This window comes from Sus scrofa, chromosome 13 (assembly GCF_054392235.1).
Source record: "Sus scrofa isolate SSC_HxYL_T2T_F1_AM1 chromosome 13, Sscrofa_HxYL_maternal_Yorkshire_Landrace_v2.0, whole genome shotgun sequence".
In the NCBI taxonomy this organism is placed as follows: Eukaryota; Metazoa; Chordata; class Mammalia; order Artiodactyla; family Suidae; genus Sus; species Sus scrofa.
In genome coordinates, this window is record NC_139395.1 from 75,791,172 (window position 1) to 75,816,087 (window position 24,916).

Genomic DNA, 24,916 nt, shown 5'->3' on the forward strand with positions numbered 1-24,916 from the left:
CATTTAGACAAGCAAATTTTAAAAGATGGATGTTTCTTGAAACATAGTATAAACATGACAGTTACCCCTATAAAAACAGCCTTGGAGAATTTTTCAACTGGCATCAGTGAACAATGAGAAATTGCCGATCTGTTCAAATTCATGAAGTATAAATAAAACTGGATGAGTATCAAATGCAACCAAAGGAATCAAATGGAATAGAAAGCACACAATGAGTAAAAATCTCTTTCTTCAGCACCCAATACAAACGCAGAAAGTAGAGAACTAGGCTTGAATAAAGAGTAAAAACAAATTCATCATTTAAATAGGCAGTCAAGTCTTGACAGCTTTTTGCAAATTAAATCCTAAATCAGGTACCTTGACTACTTAATAGATGCATAAGAGAAAAATGCATGCTTTTGCAAAGACAGTACAAATATTTATGAAACTTAAGGCAGATACAAAAATTGTCAATATTTTTTGCTTCAGTTCTTGGTGAAATTCCTCATGCTAGAATATACTGCATTCCCAAGACACTAACTCGTATACTCTAAACATTCATTACATGTCCTTAAGAGAGGAACAGAAATCCTATACAGAGTCACTTGTTACAGACAATGTGTACAAAATGGCCCAAGGGATCACAGAACCCTTTAACTGTGATCTAGGTGACTCATTCTCAGTTCAGAATTATGGATGTGAGGGCTTTATAAAAATTTTTTAATTGAAATATAGTTGATTTACAATATTGTATAAGTTTCAAGTATACAACATAGTGATACAAGATTTTTAAAGATTATACTCCATTTAAAGTTATTAAAAACCAGTGGCTGTATTTCCCTGTGCTGTACAATACAGCCCTGTTGCTTATCTATGTTACACAGAGTAATCTGCATTTCTTAATCCTATACTCTGCTCTTACCCATCCTTCTTCCCATTGGTAACCACTAGTTAGTACTCTTTATCTGTGAGTCTCTTTCTGTTTCATAATATATATTTCTTTTTATTTTTTGGATTCCACATGTAAGTGATAACATACAGCTTGTCTTTCTCTGACTTATTTCACTAAGTATAATGCTCTCTACGTCCAAGATTTGGGGCTTTTTAAAAACTTCATAAAAATAAAGTAATTTATTCATTCTTTAGAGTACTTTTTAACTTCTTTAGGCAAAGGGGTGACCAGATAAACTGATATAACCTGTCTTGAGAGCAATTTGACAATATTCAGCAAAAAGCTACATCATATGCATACCTACTGAGAAAACTGGTAGAGTCTGCAATATATCATATGAAGGAATAAAACAGTCATTAAAAATTAAGGAAAAAATATTATTACTTGAATAAATGCTCACCCTGCATAGAAATTGAAAAACAGCAAGTATGGCCATTTCTACAAAATGAATTTTTCCAACCCAGAAGCATGGAATATCTCTCCATTTCTTTACATATTCTTTTATTTCCTTGATTAATGTTTTCTAGTTCTCAGCATATAGGTCTTTCACCTCCTTGATCAGGTGTATACCCAGGTATTTGATTTTTTTGGGTGCAATTTTACTTTTTTTATCATTTATTTATATATATTTTTTTTTTTCTACTGTACACCATGGTGACCCAGTTACACATACATGTATATATTCTTTTTTCTCACATTACATTTCCATGACATTTTTCACAGAACTAGGACAAACAATCCAAAATTTTATATGGAACCTCAACAAAAGACCCAGAATTGCCAAAGCAATCCTGAGGAATATAAACCAAGCAGGAGGCATCACTCTCCCAGACTTCAGGCAATATTACAAAGCCACAGTCATCAAGACAAAGTGGTACTGGTACCAAAAGAGACATACAAACCAATAGAACAGAATAGAGATCCCAGAAATAAACCCAGACACCTATGGTCAATTAATCTTTGATTAGGAGATTTGAAAGACAAGAACATAAAATGGGAAAAAGACAGTCTTTTCAGCATGTATTGCTGGGAAACCTGGACAGCTAGCTACATGCAAATCAATGAAATTAGAACACACCCTCACACCATGTGCCAAAATAAACTCAAAATGGCTGAAAAACTTGAATATAAGACACCATCAAACTCCTGGAAGAGAACACAGGCAAAACATTCTCTGACATCAACCTTACAAATGTTTTCTCAGGTCAGTCTCCCAAAGCAACAGAAATAACAGCAAAAATAAACCAATGGGACCTAATCAAACTGACAAGCTTTTGCACAGCAAAGGAAACCAAAAAGAAAACAAAAAGACACCATACAGAATGGGAGAAAATAGTTTCAAATGATGCAAGTGACAAGGGCTTAATGTCTAAAATATACAAGCAATTTATACAACTCAACAGCAGAACAGCCAACAACTCAATGGGAAAATAGATTTACACTTGTATAAAGAAGAATGGGTAGAGACATGGAGCAACTTATATTAGAAATATTATGTCCATGCTTTGAAAGATATCACTAATCAAGGTTATCTCTTCATGTACCAAAATTAAAAAAAAAAAAAAAAGGAAGTTACAAGTATGGCTGTACAGGTCTGCTAAAAATTACATCTAGATACAGACACACATACAAATATGCCCAAGAAAAGATTAGTGATTTATAAACTGAAATGTCTGCAATGACTATTTCTGGGTGGTGAGATGATAGGTGATATTTAATGCTCTTTTCTGTGCCACTTTAATTTTCTAAATTATCTACAGTGAATGTATTTTTTAGTCAGACTTTCAAGTTTGTTCTAACAGAGCTAGGAGTTAATTTTATGTTTTAAAAAGTAACTTACATTAAATACATTTATATTGGAGTTCCCATCGTGGCGCAGTGGTTAACGAATCCAACTAGGAACCATGAGGTTGCGGGTTCGGTCCCTGGCCTTGCTCAGTGGGTTAAGGATCTGGCGTTGCCGTGAGCTGTGGTGTAGGTTGCAGATGTGGCTCGGATCCTGCGTTGCTATTGCTCTGGCATAGGCCAGCAGCTATAGCTTCAATTTGACCCCTAGCCTGGGAACCTCCATATGTCGCGAGAGTGGCCCTAGAAAAGGCACAAAGAGGAAAAAAAATACATTTATATTTATTAATTTAATTAAGAATAACATTCACCATTCTCTGCAAACTTTGTTTTTATATTCACCTTCCAGTTTCATCAACAAGCACACACATTTTTACAAATTTTTTCCAAATGTTTATGTATTGATTGTTTTCATTTATTTTTTTTCTTTTTAGGGCCACAGGTGTGGCATATGGAAGTTCCCAGGCTAGGGGTGAAATAGGAGCTGCAGCTGCTGGCCTACACCACAGCCACAGCAACGCCAGATCCAAGCCATGTCTGCGACCTACACAACAGCTCAGGGCAACACCAGATCCTTACGCCACTGAGTGGGGCCAGAGATCAAACCTGCATCCTAATGGATACTAGTCAGGTTTGTTACCGATGAGCCACAACAGAATCTCCAATTGTTTTCATTTATTTTATTAGCTATCTTCCTGTTTTATCTGGACTTCACAACAAACATTTTTAGTGGCTGTACACTATTCTGTCATGTTGATGTACCGTAATTTACAGATTTACATCTGTTGTCCCAGCATAATTAAGAGCAACCCATTTAAATCTCCAAGGTGTTCTGATTTGGACCATAAATTATATGGTCTCTCTACTAACAGATGGTCCCCTCACTCCATCTCAGCCTGAACAACTTAGGTGACAGAGTTCCATACAGGCAGTCCCTCACATTCAGATCATTCTAACAAACAGAGCTTTTCATCACTGGCTAAGCAGAAATGCCTCCAAGAGAGCTTCCATCTGCTGGTAGTAACTAGGCTCCCAAGGATCACAAGGAAAAAATCAAATTCCTTTTGCTTCATCTTTTAGATACTTGCAGAATAATTATAATTTATTCACCTCTTCATCTTCTCCAGGTTCGATAATTTCTTCAATCTTCCCCAGCTCTACCATCTCAAGTGAAGGGAATGACAACCTACTCTATTGCACATGCCAAAATCTAGGAGTCATATTTGATTCCTGGCTCTCCTTTTCCCCCTTTGCTCTCAGATCAACTTCCAAACATGAGACTCCTTTCATTCTCTGTCCTCCTGCAACCCTACTCCCCAGCCCCATCATATTTCACCCGGACTGTGACAAAACACACACAGAAACCCAAGGGGCCTCTTTAAAATATTAATTAGGTCCAATAGTTTGTACCTGCACTTAAGAAGAAACTCGAACTTCTCGGCAGCCTGCAAAGTCCTATGCCATCCACTTGCTACCTACTTCTCCAACCAACACCTAACCTCAATCCCAGTTCCCCTGTTCATGATTCCCTCATACCTGGTCATCCTGGCTCTTACTCATCATTTAGCTTTCAGCTCAGGTGCTACATCCTCAGAGAGACCATCCCACATCCCATGAGTAAAAGAGCCCAAAGAGGAGTTCCAACTATGATGCACTGGGAATGGCAGCATCTCTAAAGAGCCAGGACCCATGTTCAATCCTGGCCCAGCGCAGTGGGTTAAAGATCTGGTGTTGCCACAGCTGCATCACAGGTTGCAACTAGAGCTCGGATCTGGTTCCTGGCCTTGGAACTCCATATGCTGCAAGGCAGTAACAAAAAAAAAAAAAAAAAAAAAAAAAAAACAGGGAGCCCAAAGAGCCCAGCCACACTCTAGGTACTCTCTTCCATTACTCTGTTTCATTATATTCACAAGCCATTAGAAGAGTCAGAAGTTCGCTTGTTTAGAGTCTGTTTCGTACTAGAGTTATAACCACTATAAGAATAAGGACTTATATCTTGTTTTCTTGTTGTATCCACAGCACTAAGAACCTGGCCCATAGTGCATTTGGAGTAAACATTTATGTAACAAATACATTTACCTGTTCCTGAGGTTTTCAAACCTCTCCCCAACTTGGGTGACCCTCTTCTGGATAAATACCAATTTTAAATATAGTCTTTTGGGGGATATACCTTTACAGAGAGAGAGAATAAGCCCTTATCTGATGGGTTTGGCACAGGGGTCTGTACTGGGAAAGGTACCAGGTTGGTTCTCAGGTATTAATGGGTGCCCCCCTCAAACATTATCCGGAACTGAGACAAGCCATTTCCCCGCCTGGGCCATGGTCACCTCATCTATAAGAGGAATGTCTTTTTTGCCAGCAGATTCTGAAAGTTCCATCCATTCTAAATTATCATTTCTGCATACATTTTTCTGAAAGCTGGACATCACTCCCTACTTGATAGTCTTTGTCGAACCAGGGAGGTTTATAATGCAAACACCAACATCTAGCAGGTAAAGAATGTCAGAATCATTTTTATTTCTTAATCCAAGTCAGACTTCAAAAGGCCCATGACTTGAAAAAAGACACTGATGAACACCTTAAACAGGTATTTGAAATCTGAGCCTCTGGGACCACAACAAGCCTCACTCACACTCATTCTAATCAGAGGCCTTGTTTTGAAGCAGGTTGGAATAAAATATCGTGCCCTGTTATCCTATTTATTATATTGGGTTCTCCCCTTTCAGGGTTATCAGGCTTTGCTTCCTGAGCCTACACCACACACTGACTCCTAAGACAGGGAGACAACTACTCTTTTCAAAACAGACACAAAATACAGTTGTGTGACCATGTTTCCTTCTTGTCTTATCCAATCAGCCAGCCCTGGACCACCTTTCCCAAAAAACTCAGTTATTGTGAACCCACCTTAACCCTGTTGATCAGACCACTGTTCTCTTGCCAAGGAAAAGCTGCCTTTCCAAAATGAAATGGGTCAAACCAGGTCTGATCCCTGCAGCTTTCAAAAACTAATGCTAACACAGATGACACTCAATAGCATTCTTTCATTTTTTTGACAAATATTTATCAAGTGCTTATCAAGTGACAGTTACTATGCTGAGGATATCATGATAAATAATACCGATGTGTTCGCAGCTACCACCATAGGACATAGCAGGTAAAGGGCATTCAACAAATACTCACACAAATAATTATCCTGTCAGCTATAAATGACATGAAAGGAAGGCACAAGTAACCATAAGGACAAATATGTGGCATTACCAATTCTTACAAATGAGCAAGAGTAAAGCAAGGAAATGTAACTAAATTTTCAATGAGGCAGGCAAAGAGATAGTCCATTTGAGGAAACCTGAATAACAACATTTATTAAAAGGCTCTTTATGCTGTACCACTGGGTGGTTCTGTGTACATTATTTCATTTGGTCTTTACAATACTAGGAAGGCATTATTATCCCTATAAGAAATTGATTAAAGTAGTAAAATGCTAGTTACTACAAAGAAAAAAAAATAACTACAGTGCTGTGCTAGCATAAAAAGATATCAAAGAACAGAGCTACAAAATCACTACTAGAGTAGGCGAGGCAAAACTTCTGATCTGCGCTTAACTAGGTAACCAGGTTGACTGTCTTAAAACAAAACAGACAAAAGTCAATATTCTCCAGAGGATTATAACATGACCCAGAGACTCAATACTGAAGGGAAAAGAAAATAAACAGGTACCAATCCCAAGATAACTCAGCTGTTGGAATTATCAGATAAAGACTGAAGCGGCTATTATAACCATCAGCTATAAAGTGAATGCTCTTGAAATGAATAAAAAGATAAGCATTCTCAGCAGAGAAATGGAGGTATTTTTAAAAAGGAGAACTGTGGAATTATAAAAAGCAATATCTGAAATACAAAATTCACTGTCTAGGCTCAAGGGCAGAAAGAAAATTACAGAGAAAATAGGAAACTTGAAGACATATCAATAGAAAATATACAATCTGGGAGTTCCCATCATGGCTCAGTGGTTAACGAATCCGACTAGGAACCTTGAAGTTAAGGCCAGGTACAATCCCTGGCCTTGCTCAGTGGGCTAAGGATTCAGCATTGCCGTGAGCTGTGGATCCCACGTTGCTGTGGCTCTGGTGTAGGCCGGCGGCTATAGTTCCGATTAGACCCCTAGCCTGGGAACCTCCATATACCTCGGGTGCGGCTCTAGAAAAGACAAAAAGAAAAAAAGAAAATATACAATCTAAGAATAGAAGAAAAACATTTTAAAACATGAACAAAGCATAATAAAAGGTTCAACATGTATACATTGGAATTACCAAATGAGAAAATAAATGGGTGTTGAAAAAAATATTTGGAGTAATAGCTGAAACTCCCCCCAAATATGGTTAAAGACATAAATTTACAGACACAAGAATCTCAACAAACCTCAAACAGGATAATCTCTAAGAAAACAATGTCCAAAAACATTATACTCAAACTGCTGAAGACAAAAGATATTTTAAAGTCTTGAAAGAAGGGGGAAAAAATGACACAACACATTAAGAGAACATTCAAATGACTGTTATTAGAAACCACATGACCAGAAGAGTGAAACAATATTTTTAAAGTGATGAAAGAAAAGAACTGTCAACCGAGACCTCTGTATCCACTGAAAATAGCCTTCAGGAATGAAGATGAAATAAAGCCATTTGCAGATGAAGAAAAACTAAGATGATGCATCACCAAAAGACTTGCTCTGAAGAAATGCTGAAGGAAGTTTTTTAAGCTGAAGGGAAATACGGAAACTTTAGGATTGAAGAGCAACAGAAATACTTTGGATAAATATAATAGACAATTTACTTCTTTAAATTATAAAAAATATGTATGCATGTTTGCAAGCAAAAACTATAACACTGTCTTGGATTTTTTTCAATGTATAAAGATGTACTATATGACAACTATAACACAGAATGTAGGGTAAAAGAACCTATATGGCTATAAGACTTCTATAATTACATAAAGTGTTAAAATGTTAACTTTAGAGTAGACTGAGAAGACGAATATGCATATTCCAATTCTTAGAGAAACTGCTAAAAATTAATACCAACGATACAGCCAAAAGCTAACAGAAATTAAAATGGAATACTTCACTAAATATAGTATAAAGTATATACATATATAAATTAAATATATATATATGTATATATAGTAGAAATGTATATATTCATTCAAAAGTGAGGTTAAGAGACATGGAAGATGCAGTGGCAAAGTCTAACCAACATCTAATTGGGGCAGTAACCATTGTGGCCCAGCAGGTTCCAAACCTGACTAGTATTCATGGGGATGTGGGTTCGATCCCTGGCCTTGCTCAGTGGGTTAAGGATCCAGTGTTGCCATGAGCTGTGTTGTAGGTCACAGATGCAGCTCGGATCCCACATTGCTGTGGTGTGGCTGTGGCTGTGGCTGGCAGGTGCAGCTGCAATTGGACCCCTAGCCTGGGAACTTCCATATGCTGCTGGTGCAGTCCTAAAAAAAGGCAAAAAAAAAAAAAAAAAAAAAAACCTAATTGGAGTCCCAAAGGGAAGTGAGAATGAGGAAAGGGAAAGACAATATTCAAGAAGATCACAGTTAAGAATAAGCCAGATTTGTTTTGAAAACACCAGTCCTCAGATCCAAGAAACCCAATAAAACTCAAGCAGGAAAAATGAAAGAAGTCAACACCTAGACACATCATAGTGAGACTATAGAGTAACAAAGGCAGAAGATAATTTCAAAAGCAGGCAGAGCCAGATCACCTACAGAGGAACAGCAAGGGACTGATGGGTGACTTCTTAATGGCAACAACAGAAGCCAGAAAACAGTGAAATAAGCCCTTCAGTGCAGAGACAAGCGATAACCGCCAACTTAAAATTTTTACTTGTGAAAATGTCTTTCAATAATGAAGCAAAATAAATATATTTAAAACAGTTAATGTCAAAAACATTTACCAAAGGATGTCTTTTAGGCAGAAGAAATATTCTGTCTGAATGCAAAAAGGAAAAGAGGGCACAGATATTAGTACTTATAGGGGTAAACAAATATTCATTATATACGAATTCATTAATAATGTCTAAATAATGGAGGAAGCAAACAAATTAGAATGAAATAATTGTTATCAGTAATATATAAGTTGGATGGAGATGATTAGAGCAAGGTCTAGTATTATACAGCAAAAAAGCTGATGAACTAAACTTTAAATTTGAAACATGAATATTAAATTAATTTAAATGAAAAAACAAAGTATATAACTTCTAAGAGGAAAAGAACAGGTGGAATGAGGAAAACATAGAAAAAATAGGCAAGAGTTTGAATGAAAAAGAAGAGGGGAAAATGGGCTAACAAGAAAGCAAAGAATAAAATGCTAAAAATAAACCCCAATATATCAATAATCATAATAAACATAATAAATTCTTTATTGAAAGACAGAGACTGTCAGAATGGACTTTTTAAAAATACAGCTATATAATATTTATAAGAGATATACCTAAAAATACAAAGATATATAAAGACTAAAAATAAAAAGATGAAAAAGAATATATTAGACAATATTAACCAAAAGAAAGTTGGTATACCTGTGTAAATATCAGACAAAATAGACTTTAAGATAAAAAACACTAGAGAAAAACAGAATTCCTATATAATGATAAAGTGTTCAATTCAATAGGAAAATATATTTCTAAAGCTTAAGCACTAATATACTTCTAAGCTTAAGAGCATATTTCTGAAATATACAAAGCAAAAACAGAGAATCATTAGGAGAAATGATCAAATCTACTATCTTACATGGCGATTTCAACATCTTCCTCAGCAATTACTGAGGTCAAAGAGTAAGGGTGTAGTAAATTTGACCAATACAATTAACTCCATTTCTACAATGGCCATGTGTAGAATACTGCACCCAACTAATGAAAAAGGTAGATTCTTTTCAAACACATGTGGTACATTTATGGAAGGCAATGCTCTTAGGTGATACAGCTATCCTCAACAATTTTTTTATTTCCTTTTCTGTCATTTTAGGGCCGCACCCACACATACGGAGGTTACCAAGCCAGAGGCCTAATTGGAGCTGCTGCCGCCAGCCTACACCAGAGCCACAACAACGTGGGATTCGAGCCACGTCTGCAACCTACACCACAGCTCACAGCAACTCGAGATCCTTAACCCACTGAGTGAGGCCAGGGATCGAACAACTCATGGTTCCTAGTTGGATTCATTTCCACTGCGCCACAACGACAGGAACTCCTCAACGAAATTTCAAGCACTGATTTTACAAAAAAGACACCATCTGACTATGGTGAAATCAAGTCAGAAATCAGTAACCGAAATGATAATAAAATAACTGCAAGTCAAAAAATGAAAATTTATAAACAATGGATGGGTTAAAGTAGAAATGATATTGGACAAGAGAAAATATCTAGAGATAATTACAAATAAAGTACAAAACTTAAGAAACTAAAAGGATCCCTCAGAAATAAACCTGCAGACTAAATACTTCCATTAAAAAAGAAGATTCAAAAACTTTAAATTTAAAAGGTCAAAAAAGGAATAGCAAAAATATTAAGTGACTTTTTCCAAAATGCTGGTAAAGTGCCGTGCTAAGATTCAAAACCAGGTTCTTCTGACTCAAAGGCTGTGATCTTTTCCTTATGCGCTTTTACAAATAAACAAGCCCCAAAATCAGTTTAGGAAAAAAAAGAGGAGTTCCCGTCGTGGTGCAGTAGTTAACGAATCCGACTAGGAACCATGAGGTTTTGGGTTCGGTCCCTGCCGTTGCTCAGTGGGTTGACAATCCAGCGTTGCCGTGAGCTGTGGTGTAGGTCGCAGATGCGGCTCGGATCCCGAGTTGCTGTGGCTCTGGCGTAGGCCGGCAGCTACAGCTCTGATTCGACCCCTAGCCTGGGAACCTCCATATGCCGTGGGAGTGGCCCAAGAAAGAGCAAAAAGACAAAAAAAAAAAAAAAAAAGAGTCTTGGTGATTGTATAAAAGAAGAAATTCTAAAAGCTGACCTGAGATTGTTCAGGGAAATGCTGGTTAGGCTACCACATAGGAAAACTTTCAACATCCAAACTGACGTGGAACCTTGTATCCACTGTACATGTATTTTGAGTTATTTTATTTTTCCCATATACTGGAACTTCCCTTTCTGAACACCTTCTGGCTGAATAAGTCCACTGAGTTAACTTACTAAAGATTTTATAAATATTTATTTTTGCAGATGTGACCTCCAGAATTTTGCTGTGCCTTGAGGCATTTCTCATTACACATTTCCCCATGTACATTTAGGAAAGTGAACCACACTCTTATTCACGGCTCTCTATCGAGATGAGAGTCTTCCTCCAGTTGTCAGGATGCTCTAAATGAGAGAGTCAGGATGCATTATTCCTTGCCTTTTGTCCTGGCCTAGCATCATACAAATTACAAAGCTCCCAGCACTGCCTGGGCAGGATATGACTGTTTGGAAATTGCTTTTTTTTTTTTTAATTGAAAAAAAGAAGGGAAAAAAAAAAGCAGCAGCAGCCTTGGTAATTCTGAATCTTCACTGAAACTGCCTTTGAGTTGAAAAGAATATCTCAAAATAGCCTATACTCCTCCTTTATCAAGGATACCCATTTAGGAATTCACCTCCTTAAACTGTTAACAATTTTGAAAGTGCCAAACCACAAACCAATATATGATCATTGTTTCTCAGGCTCCCACCAAGAGCAACTGTTTTCTCCCACTTCGTGGCTATTCCTCTGTCAAGGATTTAAGAGACAGACAAGTATAAAAATGAAACATACTTTTTAAAAAATTAAATGTTTTAAATAAAATTATCTTTCAATAATAAGTGATGTGGGGTAAAAATATCTCAAAACAAACAGAAGCAGCAACATAACAACAAAAGCCAACCTAATAATTTCTAAGATTTGACATCTACATCTTTTAAGACCCCGTTTCAAATTCAGCATCCAAATAATAATCACAAATAGGCAAAATTCAGCACACATATGTATTCTCTTTTAAACCATTAAATTCATACAGTTTATTTTTACAAGCAAACCCTGAGAGCCAGATCAGTGTTTTGCCTGAAAACTTTATACACTAAAAAAAAAGAAGAAAAAGAAAGAGGAGTTCCTGTCGTGGCTCAGCAGTTAAGGAACCTGACTGGCATCCATGAGGACACAGGTACAATCCCTGGCCTTGCTCAGTGGGTTAAGTATCTGGCGTTGCCATGAGCTGAGGTATAGGTCTCGGCTCAGATCCTGTGTTGCTGTGGCTCTAGCGTAGGCCACCGGCTACAGCTCCAACTGGACCCCTAGCCTGGGAACTTCCATGTGTCAAAGGTGTGGCCCTAAAAAGACAAAAAAAAAACAAAAAAAAAGGGAAGAAAGAAAGGAAAAAAAAAAAAAAAAAAAGATGGCAGCAGCATTAACATAGATCTTGAATCTCTCCAAACCAACATATAAAACCACAGAGTGGGTGTTCCCTGGTGGTCTAGGGGCTGGGGACTCAGCATTGTCACTGGGTTCCATCTCTGGCCCAGGAACTTCTACATGCTGTGGGTACAGCCAAAAAATTAAAAATTAAGAAAAATTTAAGAAATAAATAAACCAGACAGAACAACCTGATAACACCCCAAACTCAAAAACAACATGCACAGCCAATCTATGTGATAAGATTCAAAACCAGAATACAAACAGGTGAGAAAAAACTCCCAACAGCCATATAACCTTCATGGTATCTGTGGCTGGATAGGGGAAAGCAGCAAGTCATCAGACCTGTGAAGAGGAAAATCCCAAAGTGGTCAACAGGTATCACTGGAAAGCAGAGAATTTCAGTGTGAGATAACACTGAAAACTAGAAGCAAGTCTGCCCACCATGGTGATGCATGCATGTAAGTGACCCACAGTAAGAGAGTATGAAGATCCTGGTACAGTTTGTCACATGAATCCTTTACACTGACCTGCCAGGGTTCACTTCCAGAACAAAGCCCCTCACCAATGCAAAACCTCAGAGAATAAAATCAAACTCCAGAAAATGAGAGGAGATAAAAGAAGGAGTGGGGGGGAGAGATGCAGGAAATCTGAGGAAGCAGGAGGCCATATTTTCAAAGCCTAAATGAGTACAACTGAAGAAGGAAGTCTGTGAAGTTACAGAAGCTGCCCTGGACCATTCCCCCTTCTAAAGCTTAAGTCCTGATCAAAAAAAAAAGCCTGCTACAATGTGCCATTTCAAAATGAGGTCAACGGCATTAAGAAAATGATTCATGAGAGAATAAAATAAATCAGAATCAACAAACTCAAGACGAGGTAGAGAAGTCAAGAAACAACTAAAACAAAAGAAAAGGTCACGTCAGAAATGAACATAAGATTACTTAAGAGACAAAGAAGATGAAAAGAAAATTTTCAATTAAAAAAAGAGATAGAAATGATTCAAAAGAAAGTGATAAACACTAAAAGTGAATCCTACAAACAGGTATATTGAGTTCCTAAAGAAGAAAACAAAAAGGCAGAGAAAAAAAAAAAAGCACAAACTACAAGAAAAATTTCCTAAAATTAGAAAAAAAAAAATCTGTGAAGCTACATAATGAAAGAACACATCCCATACTTAAGAATATTGACCCATAATGACCAACACCAAGATATATTCTGGTAAAATCACTAGATACTGAAGAAAAAGGGGGGAAAAAATCCTTGGGTGCCTAGGGGAAAAAAAAAAAAAAAAAAAAAAACCTTAAGTAACTTTCAAGGGAAAGAAAAATTTACTATCATCAAACTTTCAATGGCAATTCAAAAGAAAAAGATAATAACACATATAAGATTCTCAAGGAAAATGAAAGTCAACTAAAGATTACATATCCAGCAGAACACTTTAAAGCCTAAAGGCCACTGAGCAACTGCTATAACATGCAAAAACTCAGGGAATACTGTTCCCAAGACCACTACATTAAAAATCTAGTAAAGAAAAAGCTTCATTAATCACATGACTAGAGAGACACTGAACATAGAAAGCATTAAACATATAGTTGTGGTGGAACTGAGTACTCTATATAATAGACACATGCTCTGATAATGCAGAAATAATACGACAATTTTAAAATTAGGAGAGAAACAGGAAAAGCATATGTAAAACCTGTTTGTTTTTTGGACCTGGTCTCTGTAATGACATTGGTGATGATAGCATTAGTCCTGTTATTTTGAGACTGCTATGTATGTAAAATAAATGAATAATCATTGGTAATTCTGATTCTACCATCACCTGTGCCCTTGAGAACCAGGATTCTCAGTACAGAAGGAAGGAAATACATGTAATACAAAACAGGCTAAGTTATAAACCCTAAAGTAGAAACATCGGTGTGAATTCCTTGAGCATTTTGTAACAGCTCTGCCCACTGAAGAGGCCTAGAAACAAAGACCAACTTTAGGCAATGAGCACATCTGGAACCTAGACAGGGTCCTTGAAACACTATTTTCTACTAAAAGGTACTAGTGCTTCCTAAAGAAATGGCTGATTCCAGGCTAGAGGTTGGGGAGAGATTCTGTCATTACAGAAAGCAGGGAGGTGCTCAAAGACTACCAGGGTTACTTCAGGACTCAGGACAGGAGCCAAAGGCTGGGGTGGGAAAGCAGAGGGACTACAAATGGGCACATGGTTCCTTCTTGGGCTGATGGATATGGTCCACAACAAGAGGGTGGTGATGGCTGCACAACTCTATAAATACACCCCAAAAAGTTGAATAAATTGTACACTTAAAATTGTGAACATTACAGGATATAAATTCTATCTCAAAAAGCTGTTTTCAAAAGAAAGAAACAAAAGAACTCATGAGAACTTGAAGAGGCACTCCACACCCCAAAATAGCAAAATTTGAAATTCAATAAGTACTAATCTCAAGCAAATAAAACCCATAAAATATATATACAAATATATATATATTTTTTTTGTCTTTTTGCCTTTTCTAGGCCCGCACCCGCGGCATATGGAGGTTCCCAGGCTAGGGGTCCAATCCGAGCTGTAGCTGCCAGCCTACGCCAGAGCCACAGCAACACGGGATCTGAGCCACATCTGCAACCTACACCACAGCTCACGGCAACACCGGATCCTTAACCCACTGAGCAAGGCCAGGGATTGAACCTGCAACCCCATGGTTCCTAGTTGTATTCGTTAACCACTGAGCCACAACAGGAACTCCCATAAAATATTTTTAAATCCAAAGGTTCATGAAGATTTTTTTAATCTGGTGATTATACAAATGTCCATTTGTGATAAAAGTGCATAGAACTAAATAAATACATATAAATGAATACACATAAAACTGGTGAAACCAGACAAAGATAAGTGGGTTGTATTAATTGTCAATTATCTGGTTGTGAAATTGTACTACAGTTACACAAATGCTTCCATTGAAGGAAGCCAGGGAAGAATACACAGGATCTCTGTATTATTTCCTAAAACTACATGTAAATTTATAATAATATTCTTTAAGTGTTTAATTTTTTTAAAATAGAAATCTAATTGGTCACTTTCAGAGCACAGTATGGAATCACTTCATAATCTTAAAAGCTAGTAAAGAATCAAGCATTTACCTTACCTTTTCTGTACCATAAGTTTACAAAATAGGTGAGGAAACCAAAAGTATCTCAATTAATAAATGAAAAAAAAAACTATCACATAATCAACATCTTCCAACTCCCAATGAACTAATGAACCTAGGCACTGAGCATTCACAGCAGTAACTCACAAAAAGAGGGGGAAGCAGACATCAGGTGCCTCCTGGTAAAAGACCACATCACTATCTAAGATCTTGCCATAAGTTTCAAACATGAGTCTTGATAGGCCTGTGGACCCAGCTACCAACTTGCAGGAAACATATAGGACAGAGAGAACGGGTGAGCTGTACTGTAAGAGGGCAAACAGCAAAACTCAGACTGTAGGAAGGTGTTCAGGTTAAACATCCTGGATTCTTCCACAGGTAAGTCATTTAGGAAAAAAAGGAGACAGGGACTAGGGGTTGGGGAGAAGCAGGGTAACTGAAGGGAAATCTGTAGATTAGGAGTCTTAAAAAATATAAATTTCCCTTTTTTTTTTGTCTTTTGCCTTTTTTCTAGGGCTGCTTCCCGTGGCATATGGAGGTTCCCATGCTAGGTCTAATCAGAGCTGTAGCCACCAGCCTATGCCAGAGCCACAGCAATGCAGGATCCGAGCCACGTCTGCAACCTACACCACAGCTCACGGCAACGCCGGATCCCTAACCCACTGAGCAAGGCCAGGGACCAAACCCGCAACCTCACGTTCCTAGTCGGATTTGTTAACCACTGCGCCACAACGGGAACTCCACAAATTTCCTTTTAATGGACAATATTAAACACTGTAGTCTTGGGACACACATCTGGTGATATTACTATAAAGATATGCAGGGAATCCTCCACTTTAAAAAGCAGGATGGAGGGAGAGAGGGGGTGATGATAAGGATGTGGCACACGAATGGGGTGGTAGGAACAGACAGCAAAATTTGAATTCCTGACTTAAGAGAAGGTTACAAGCATGTTCATCTTCACATAGCTCTCTAAGCTACACATTTGCTTTGCATGATATTCCATTTGTGTTTTCTTTTACAATAAAAAGCTTTCTCTAGGAGTCCCCACTGTGGTGAAACAGGATTGGCGGCATCTCCGGAGTGCTGGGACGCAGGTTCTTCCCCCACCCCGGCACAGTGGGCTAAGGATCTTGTTCCAGCTGCAGCACAGGCTGCAAGTGTGGCTTCGATGCAATCCCTGGCCCAGGAACCCCACATGCCATGAAGAAGCAAAAAAATACCAAAAAAAAAAAGCTTTCTCTAAAAAAGAAAAATTATATTACTAGTGTAACATGTCATAATAGAATATTTATGACATGTAAATAATGACATGTAGAACTACATTTATTTAAAATAATTACATGAAACATTTAAAATAATTACCTGAAAGTAAACATCTAAACCAATTAAAGTAAACAATTTTATAAAATAATTACATTTACAACATACATAAAAATAAACAATATTAAAATCTAGCCAACCAATGAAGCCTGAGGAAGGTTCTGGGGCCTATTTTCTGTGTTAAAAAGGAGATCAACATATGCTGCCGAGTGCTAGTGAGGCCAGCACCCTTCTTAATTTACTCCGGTCTTGAAAGAGGCCTGAGAGTATGTGATTTGGTATTATCTCCTGCTTCTTTACTTAAGGTCACCTCGTGGGTGCACCATCCCCAGTCCTACACTTCTGGAAACACTGGGTTAAAAGCCTGTCTGGTGCATGAGGTTATGTTAAGCCCTAAGAGGGCAGTGAAAAAACAAAAACTTAGCTCTCTCAGATCACCCACAGATTTGTTTCACTAGTTCCAACCCTTTCTAAACATGCTTAAAAGGTTTGCTTTTCCATTATGAGCATTTAAGCAAGTGATCAACACCACGACCTTAGTGAGAGCAGCCCATCCTCCTCCTAGTTACGAGCACGCACACCTCACTACAGACTTAATGGGCACCTTCAGAGCGTGGCAATAATCTGCCTCTGCTTTATGCCTAATGCACTCCAAGGTTCTCAAGTGACAAGGGGCCTTGTATCTGAAAGCATAAATTACAAAAATAAGTGCAACAGCCTTCCCTCATCTGAACTCCCTATCATGAAACAGGGCACCTCGTCCTGAGCTCCTGGCTCATCATCTCGAAGCCAATCTGACCTCAAAGTCCTTCAAAAAAGGGGGGGGTGGGGTAGGTATATCAGATTACATAATAGACTTGTAATATAAACTTGTAATGAGTAAAGACTCTGAAATTCAGATGGAAATTGGTCATTTTTTCTTTAAACATTTATCTAAAATACATACATACAAGTTGCCTGATTCTCCTATAAATGACTTGAGAGCAAGCCTGGTTTGACCTCACCTGCTCCTCTCCTTCACCTCACAAGTTTTGCTACATTAGTTTGAAGAGAAAGCAAATTCAAGCCAGGACAGTTTAATTTTTCTGGCACTCCTGCTCACAAGAGAGAACAGTGATGTCAACACACAAAGACGAAATTCAGTCTGGAGTTGAAAGGGAACTTGTACAACAAAAGAAGATTAGGGTAGAATTCCTGCCTTCCATGTCTGTATCTTAATCAGTTGCCCCTGAGTCAGCTGACGCCATTTCCTTTCCTCTCTCACCACCTCCTGCTTCTTGTGCATGCTCGGCTCGCTTTGTTTTGTGAACCCTCATTTAGCAGCTTACCCACACTGCTTCCCTTGTATACTTTCTACTTTCTCAGGAGATATGTGACTAAACAACTATTCAAACATACACAAACCAACTGAAATGTATGGAACAGAAATCCCAAGTTCCACTCACCACACAGGTGCTTATGGAGGCCTGCTCTTCTGTTGCCATGGTTTCCCTGGACCCCCTCTATGAGAGAGGGTACGCCCCCAGGATGGTAAGGACCAGTCCCAGGCTCGATTTCCAGTGAACACCCAGACCAAAGGGCCCCTTTCATAAATACACTCTGATCATGTGAATTCACAAATGTTTAATTAGGACCTTCTCTCTCCATACCAGCACCGGACAAGACCAAGACTTCAAGAACAGAAGTAAAGCACATTCACATTTAACCCTCCATACCAGAAAGGGCTATGAGAAAAAGAAACCCAGAATTATCTGAATCCCAGCTGAGCTCCTCTTATACTTGTGCACAAGACAGAAACTCCAGTCAGACCCAGCACTTCAGATACCACCCTGGGTTTGTATCATTTTCCTCAGGATACGGTGCCCTGGCCCATGGGCCTGTTCTATGGGCAAATCTATAGCAGGAGAAAGGTAAGGTGTTGGGGAAAGGGAGAGTAGTACTTGTAGTTTGGCTTTTTCACCCAAGCACTTTCCAATGAGCAGGAGAGAAATACAAGAGCCTATTTAAACGTTACTTACTGCCTGTTGGATATCAGACTTCACTTGGTCACTCAATATGCCTTCAAAGACAAAGGAGTCACCAAACTTCTCAGCCTAAAGGAAAGGAAAGAAATAAAAATCCAGAAAAGGTTGTAGTAACGTGTTTTACATGTGCCATTGTCTTTGCACACCATTCAAGTGATTCTCCTCATCCAGATGAACTTAAGTTTGTTTTATGACCTCCCAAAGCATTCAGAAATGAGTTAAAAGCATCTGGCTTCCTATTAAAACAGGTTAATGCCACTTATGGAGACCATTTTCATTTAAGGCTCATTTAGCTGATAAGAATGCAGACTGGAAGAGATTAGCTTTGAGAATGTGATTATTCCCGGTGATGGAAATACATCTCCCCAAGTATGACAAATGACTTAGGAAAATAATAGTATTCTTTACATGTCAGTTTACATAACCAACGTCTGTCCTTTGTTCTGCTCCTGAAATCTAGCTGAAATAATCAAATGGCACTGTTTGCTATATTCTGACACATCTGAGCCCCACGAAGGTGTCGACCGTGCTTATAAATCTCAAGTGGCCAAGTCAAGCACCAGGCAGAAATCTGTATTTTAATTGTTTTTATTTAACATTATTGCCTCAAGTCCATATCTACCTGGTTTTCTTTGCCACATGCGACTTCATTCTGAAAACATCCACCCTAGTCCCTTGGCCCCCTTGATTCTATTCTTGGAGTTTTCCTCCTCCATTTCTGACCCTTCTCACTCATCTCCTGAAATACGCAGCCTCGTCTTCCAGCCCCCAAAACACCGTGGCATCCAGCCATCTGCCCTAGCTTTCTCTTCTCTTGCTCTGCACCAGTGGTTCCCAGGTTTTCTACAGCTGAGGTCACCTGGCCAACTTGTTAAAGCCACACATTCCTGCTCCCCAGGCCCAGAGGTTCTGATTCTGGAGGTCAGAAGTGAGGCCAAGGAACCTGCACGTGTGACCAACTAAGCTGGTGATTCTAACATACGTGGTCTAAGAAGTCATGCTCTGAGATACATGGACCTGCTGCCCAACAAACTCCTGCAATCCCATCATTTTAACTTTCACTAGCACTTTAAGTGACACTCATATCTCTACCTCTGGTCCAATCCTCTCCTTACTGGATAATATTCACTACATACTACATCCCTATATTTCAGCCCTTAAGAATGGCTCACACTCCTTTTCCTGATTAGAGCTCATCACCTCTTCTTCACTCCAGCAATTCTTCCTTTACCCCCCTGTGGCAGCAACATACCTGAGTACCCAGACCATTCCTTCATTCAACAACATGCATCAAACACATACCAGTTGCCTAGCTTTGGGTTACATGACAGAGATACAAGGCCAGTGTTACATAGGTATTGTCTCTGTCCTGAGAGCACTTATATATGGGGACACAAACAAAAATCAAGTCGAAGAAAGGAAGAAAATAATTACAATTTTACTTGACCTTGTAAGGTAGAGAGCAAAGAGAAAAGTCTCCTTTTGCTAGAATGAGCAGAGGAAGCCTCCCTGAGAAGGATATGTAAGCTGAGATAATACAAGAATGAGAAGGAGCCAGCCATGCAAAAGGGGGACAGACAAAGGAGGCAGGAAATTCCAACCAGGGGGAAAAAGTGGGCTGAACTCTCAAGATGGGAAAGAGCATCAAGTTTACAAGGAATAGACAGAACAGCAGGGCTAGAACATGGTCAGCAAGGGAAGTATGACGTAAAGTTGGAGAAATGGGAAAAAAAAAACTGTACAGTGCCATAAAAATATGAAGAATTTTATCCAAAGCAGGGGTTTTAACACTTTTTGTGCCCTGGACCCCTCTGGCAGTATGGTAAAGCTTAAGGACTGCCTTTCCAGAATGGAATGTTTAAATGTATAAAATAAAATCAGTATTATTACAAAGAAAACTAGTTACAGCAAAATATTAATAAAGCCAATGTGTGCTATTAGTAACATACATATATGTGTGTGTTTTAATATATATGCTCTTTTTAAACATATTAAATAAAATCTCATATTATCATTTCTGAAGTGGGGATGAAAGCAAACAATTATTTTAAGATCTCTGCAACAACAATGATATAATAACAAATGTCTGTGATTTATATTAATGACAATATAAATACCACTACCATTACTGTGGTATGTTGTCTGCTTCTCAAATGAAGGAAGTGCTAAATTTCAGTTAGAGGGGAATAGAAATCCAGATGCAGTATTTCCCAATCCATGTTCCCAGATGCCCTCAATTCTGCTTATTCTATCTAGATGAAGATCCTGTTCTAAGGGAAGTTCTAACTTCAGCAGACCACTGAGGAACTTAATCTGAGCGTATCCTCATAAAACAAACAAAAAAAAACTTGGAGTTCCCCTCGTGGCTCAGCAGTAATAAATAAACCGGATTAGTATCCACGAGTTCGATCCGTGGCCTCAATCAGAGGGTTAAGAATCTGGCGTTGCCATGAGCTGTGGTGTAGGTCACAGATGCAGCTTGGATCCCACATTGCTGTTGCTGTGGCATAGGCAGGAAGCTCTAGCTCCAGTTCAACCCCTAACCTGAGAGTTTTCATGTACCATGGTGTGGTCCTAAAAAGACAAAAAATAAAAAGAACAACAACTTCTCACCACAAACAGGTATAAAAAGATAACCACTTTGTATATTTTAGGAAATTCCAAAGAAATGCAAAACAAATTTGGATGGTGTTTTGCTTCCAACATTCACTCTGAGAAAAAAAAAAAAAAAGATGTTCTGGCCTGGAAAAAATGAAAAACAAAAACAAGGACAAGGACTCCACAAACTGAACACAAGAGCAGAGTCCCCTGGAAAGAAAATAAATGGGAAAGCTACATAGCATAGATATTTTAGACACTTTCAGAAACTTTCATAAACTAGAAAGTTTCTCTCTTCCTATTTCTACTTAGGGCAAACATCCACTTTCAGAACCTTGCTTTGTGATTCAGCGACCACAGGATAAAGCCTGGAACTGCCAAAGGAAAGCTTATGAGTTGTCAGGCACTGAAATAAAACCACAAAAATGCAAAGCCGCACTTCTGCATCTATTACTTAATTATGTAATGCTTCTAGAACAACCAAACCGTAATTTTTTGAGAAGGAGAAGTGGCCTCACTTTACATGCTGTTTTCTCAAAAATCCTGAGTGGACAGGGGTGCTCTGTGGCAAGTTAAAGCACACACTAGAGCATAATGGTTAAAAAGTCAGGTCCTGGAGACACACTGGCCAGGCCTGAATCCCAGCTCTACCATGAACCAGCTGTGGGACTCAAGGCAAAGCACTCTGCTAATCCCCAGTTTGCCACAAGAAAAAATAACCTGTCTGACTGGGTAGCTATGAGAACAAAAACGAGATGAAATATCTATAAAGTGCTTAGCATCATGCTGGGCACGAAGTAAGAAGCGGTCAAAGGATGGAGTTCTTCCTCCCCCTCCCGTCCCCATTACCTCTGTCAAATAGCCAGTTGAGTTCACAAACTTCTCAAATTCAGCATTACTGACTTCATAGGCATCCATGTAAAAGGCATCAATAGCAACTCTCCTCGCAGGTGCTTCCCCATCCTGCTTTATCTGAGGATCATCTGTGCCCATTGTAAAGACTCCGGCAGGGATGGGGACCATCTGCAGCAAAAGGGGAAACATGGGAAGTCAAGCCATCACAGCTTGAGTGAGCCAGCACACGGCGAGCACCCAACAGTGAGCCAACCCCCGCCGCAAAGATCACCGTCAAGTGAGTAAAACCACTCCACTCTTCAGTGAATGACTAGTCACAAAAAGAAGTGAAAATTCTCTAGGATGGTACTTTCTTTAGCCAAACTTCTACATAATACATATCTACACATGCCACGGGAACAGGTCTTGAGCAAGTCACCAGGCTACTAATGGCTGGAGACAGGGAGAATGTTCCACTTCTTTACACATTTGTATACCTTTTTTCCTTTACTACGTTATTTCTTTTAAATTAGTTTTAGAAGCAAATATTAAAATGCCATATACGGAGCTCCTGTCATGGCTTAGCAGTAATGAACCTGACTAGCATCCATGAGAATGTGGGTTCCATCCCTGGCCTGGCTCAGTGTGTAAAGGATCCAGCGCTGTGGTGAGTTGTGGCATAGGTCACAGACATGGCTTGGATCTGGCATTGCTGTGGCTGTGGCATAGGTTGGCAGCTGCAATTCCGATTAGACCCCTAACCTGGAAACTTGCATATTACAGAGGTGCAGTCCTAAAATGAAAAAAAAAAAAAAAAGCCATATATATCTTTAAAAATGTACTAAGCAATCTAGGTTCCCAATGACAATGGAAAAGACTTAAAAGAAAAACCTAAAAAGTTTACTAAGGGAACATGTATTGTCTTTATTTAATGCCTTATTAAAACTCTAATTGCAATTACTTTGACCCTATCTACTGTCTCACATAAACTCTGAACTCCAAGAGGGCAGCAACCAAGGCTGCCATGTTCACATCTGTTTTCCCAGCACTGAACATAAGATCTGAGGATCACACCACAAATTTTTTGGTTAATAAATGCAGGTCCATGCTGAGCACCATGAGTCACCAGGGAAATGTGACCCAAAACTACAGCAAGACTTGGAGTTCCCACTGTGTCCTAAGGGGATCAGTGGCGTCTCTACAGCACCAAAATGAAGGTTTGATCCCTGGCCCAGCACAGTGGGTTAAAGGATCTAGCATTGCCACAGCTGTAGCATAGGTCACTACTAAGTTCAGATTGATCTCTGGCCCAGGAACTTCCACTTGACAAAGGGCATCAAAAAAAAAAAAAAATACTATAGTGAATGCCACTTCATACCCACTAGCACAACTATAAACCAAAAGATGGATAATAAACAGACAAAGATATAGGGAAACTGGAACCCTCACACATGGCTGGTAAAAATACAAAATAATGCAGTCCCTTTAGAAAACAATCTGTCAGTTCTTCAAAACACTATATAAAGAGTTACCATATGATCCTGCAATTCCACTCCTAGGATTACACCCAAGATAAATGAAGACATACATTCATAAAAAAAACCTGCATGAAAGTTCATAGCAGCATTATGCATAATAGCCAAAAACTGGAAAGAACCTGAAAACCTATCAACTGATAAACAGAAAAACGAAATATCATACATCCATAAAAAACACTTCAGCCATAAAAAGGAATGAAGTTCCAACACATGCTACAATATGGATGAACCTTGAGAAATTATACTAAATGGAATAATCCACTCAAAAAAAGGTCACATAAGAGTTCCTGTTGTGGCTCAATGGATCAAGAACCCAGCTAGTATCCATGAGGATGCAGGTTCAATCCCCAGCCCCGCTCAGTGGGTTAAGGATCCAGCATTGCTGTGAGTTGTGGTATAGTTTACAGACACTGCTCGGATCCCTCATTGCTGTGGCTGTGGCGTAGGCCAGCAGCTGTAGCTCCAGTTCGACTCCTACCCTTGGAAATTCCATATGCTGTAGGTGCACCTTAAAAAAAAGCACATACTGTATGATTCCATTTATATGAAATGTCCAGAGGTGAACCCAAAGAGACAAGGTAGATTAGAGATGGTCAGAGGTTGCAGGGAGGTAGGAATAAGGAATGACTGCTAATGGGTATGGGGTTTGTTTTTGGGGTGATAAAATGTCCTGAAATGGTTGTACAACCTTGTGGTTGTACTTTAAGAAAAACACTGTACACATTAAAAGGTCAAATTTTATGGTGTGTCATTTATATATCAATTTTTTTTTTCTTTTTAGGGCCACACCTGAGGATATGAGAGTTCCCAGGCAAGGGGTCAAATGGGAGCTGTAGCTACTGCCTATACCACAGCCACAGCAATTTGGGCTCTGAGCCACATCTGCAACCTACACCATAGCTCATGGCAACACCAGATCATTAATCCACTGGGCAAGACCAGGGATCAAACCCTCATCCTCATGTATGCTAGTCAGGTTCGTTAACCATTGAGCCATAATGCGAACTCCCTATATCTTAATTATTAAAAAGGAACCCAATCATACCATCCATCAGAAATATACTCTGCAGGAGTTCCCGTTGTGGCTCAGTGGTTAACAAATCCAACTAGGAACCATGAGGTTGCAGGTTCGATCCCTGGCCTTGCTCAGTGGGTTAAGGATCTGGCGTTGCTCTGAGCTGTGGTGTAGGTTGCAGACTCGGCTTGGATCCGGTATTGCTATGGCTCCAGCATAGA

At 39.0% G+C, this 24,916-nt stretch overlaps 1 protein-coding gene and 1 long non-coding RNA gene across 5 annotated transcripts in view; both read right to left on the reverse strand.

Moving 5' to 3' along the window:
- SUMF1 (sulfatase modifying factor 1) overlaps positions 1-24,916 on the reverse strand; it is a 90,563-nt gene that overhangs the window by 53,437 nt on the left and 12,210 nt on the right. For 2 of the 4 annotated variants that reach the window (XR_014822359.1, NM_001244932.1), the window contains 2 exon segments: positions 22,158-22,331; positions 18,705-18,779 (listed from right to left, as the gene is read on the reverse strand). The exons of 1 other annotated variant lie outside the window; for it this stretch is intronic. Coding sequence is in view for 2 of the 3 variants with exons in the window: in NM_001244932.1 (NP_001231861.1) it covers positions 18,705-18,779; positions 22,158-22,331 (249 nt within the window). In the remaining variant the exon portion in view is untranslated. 4 annotated transcript variants of the gene reach the window in all.
- Positions 976-4,618, reverse strand: LOC146397411 (uncharacterized). The gene is made up of 2 exons (XR_014823641.1): positions 3,290-4,618; positions 976-2,963 (listed from the first exon to the last, which is right to left on the reverse strand). It is a non-coding gene; the product is annotated as an uncharacterized LOC146397411 (long non-coding RNA).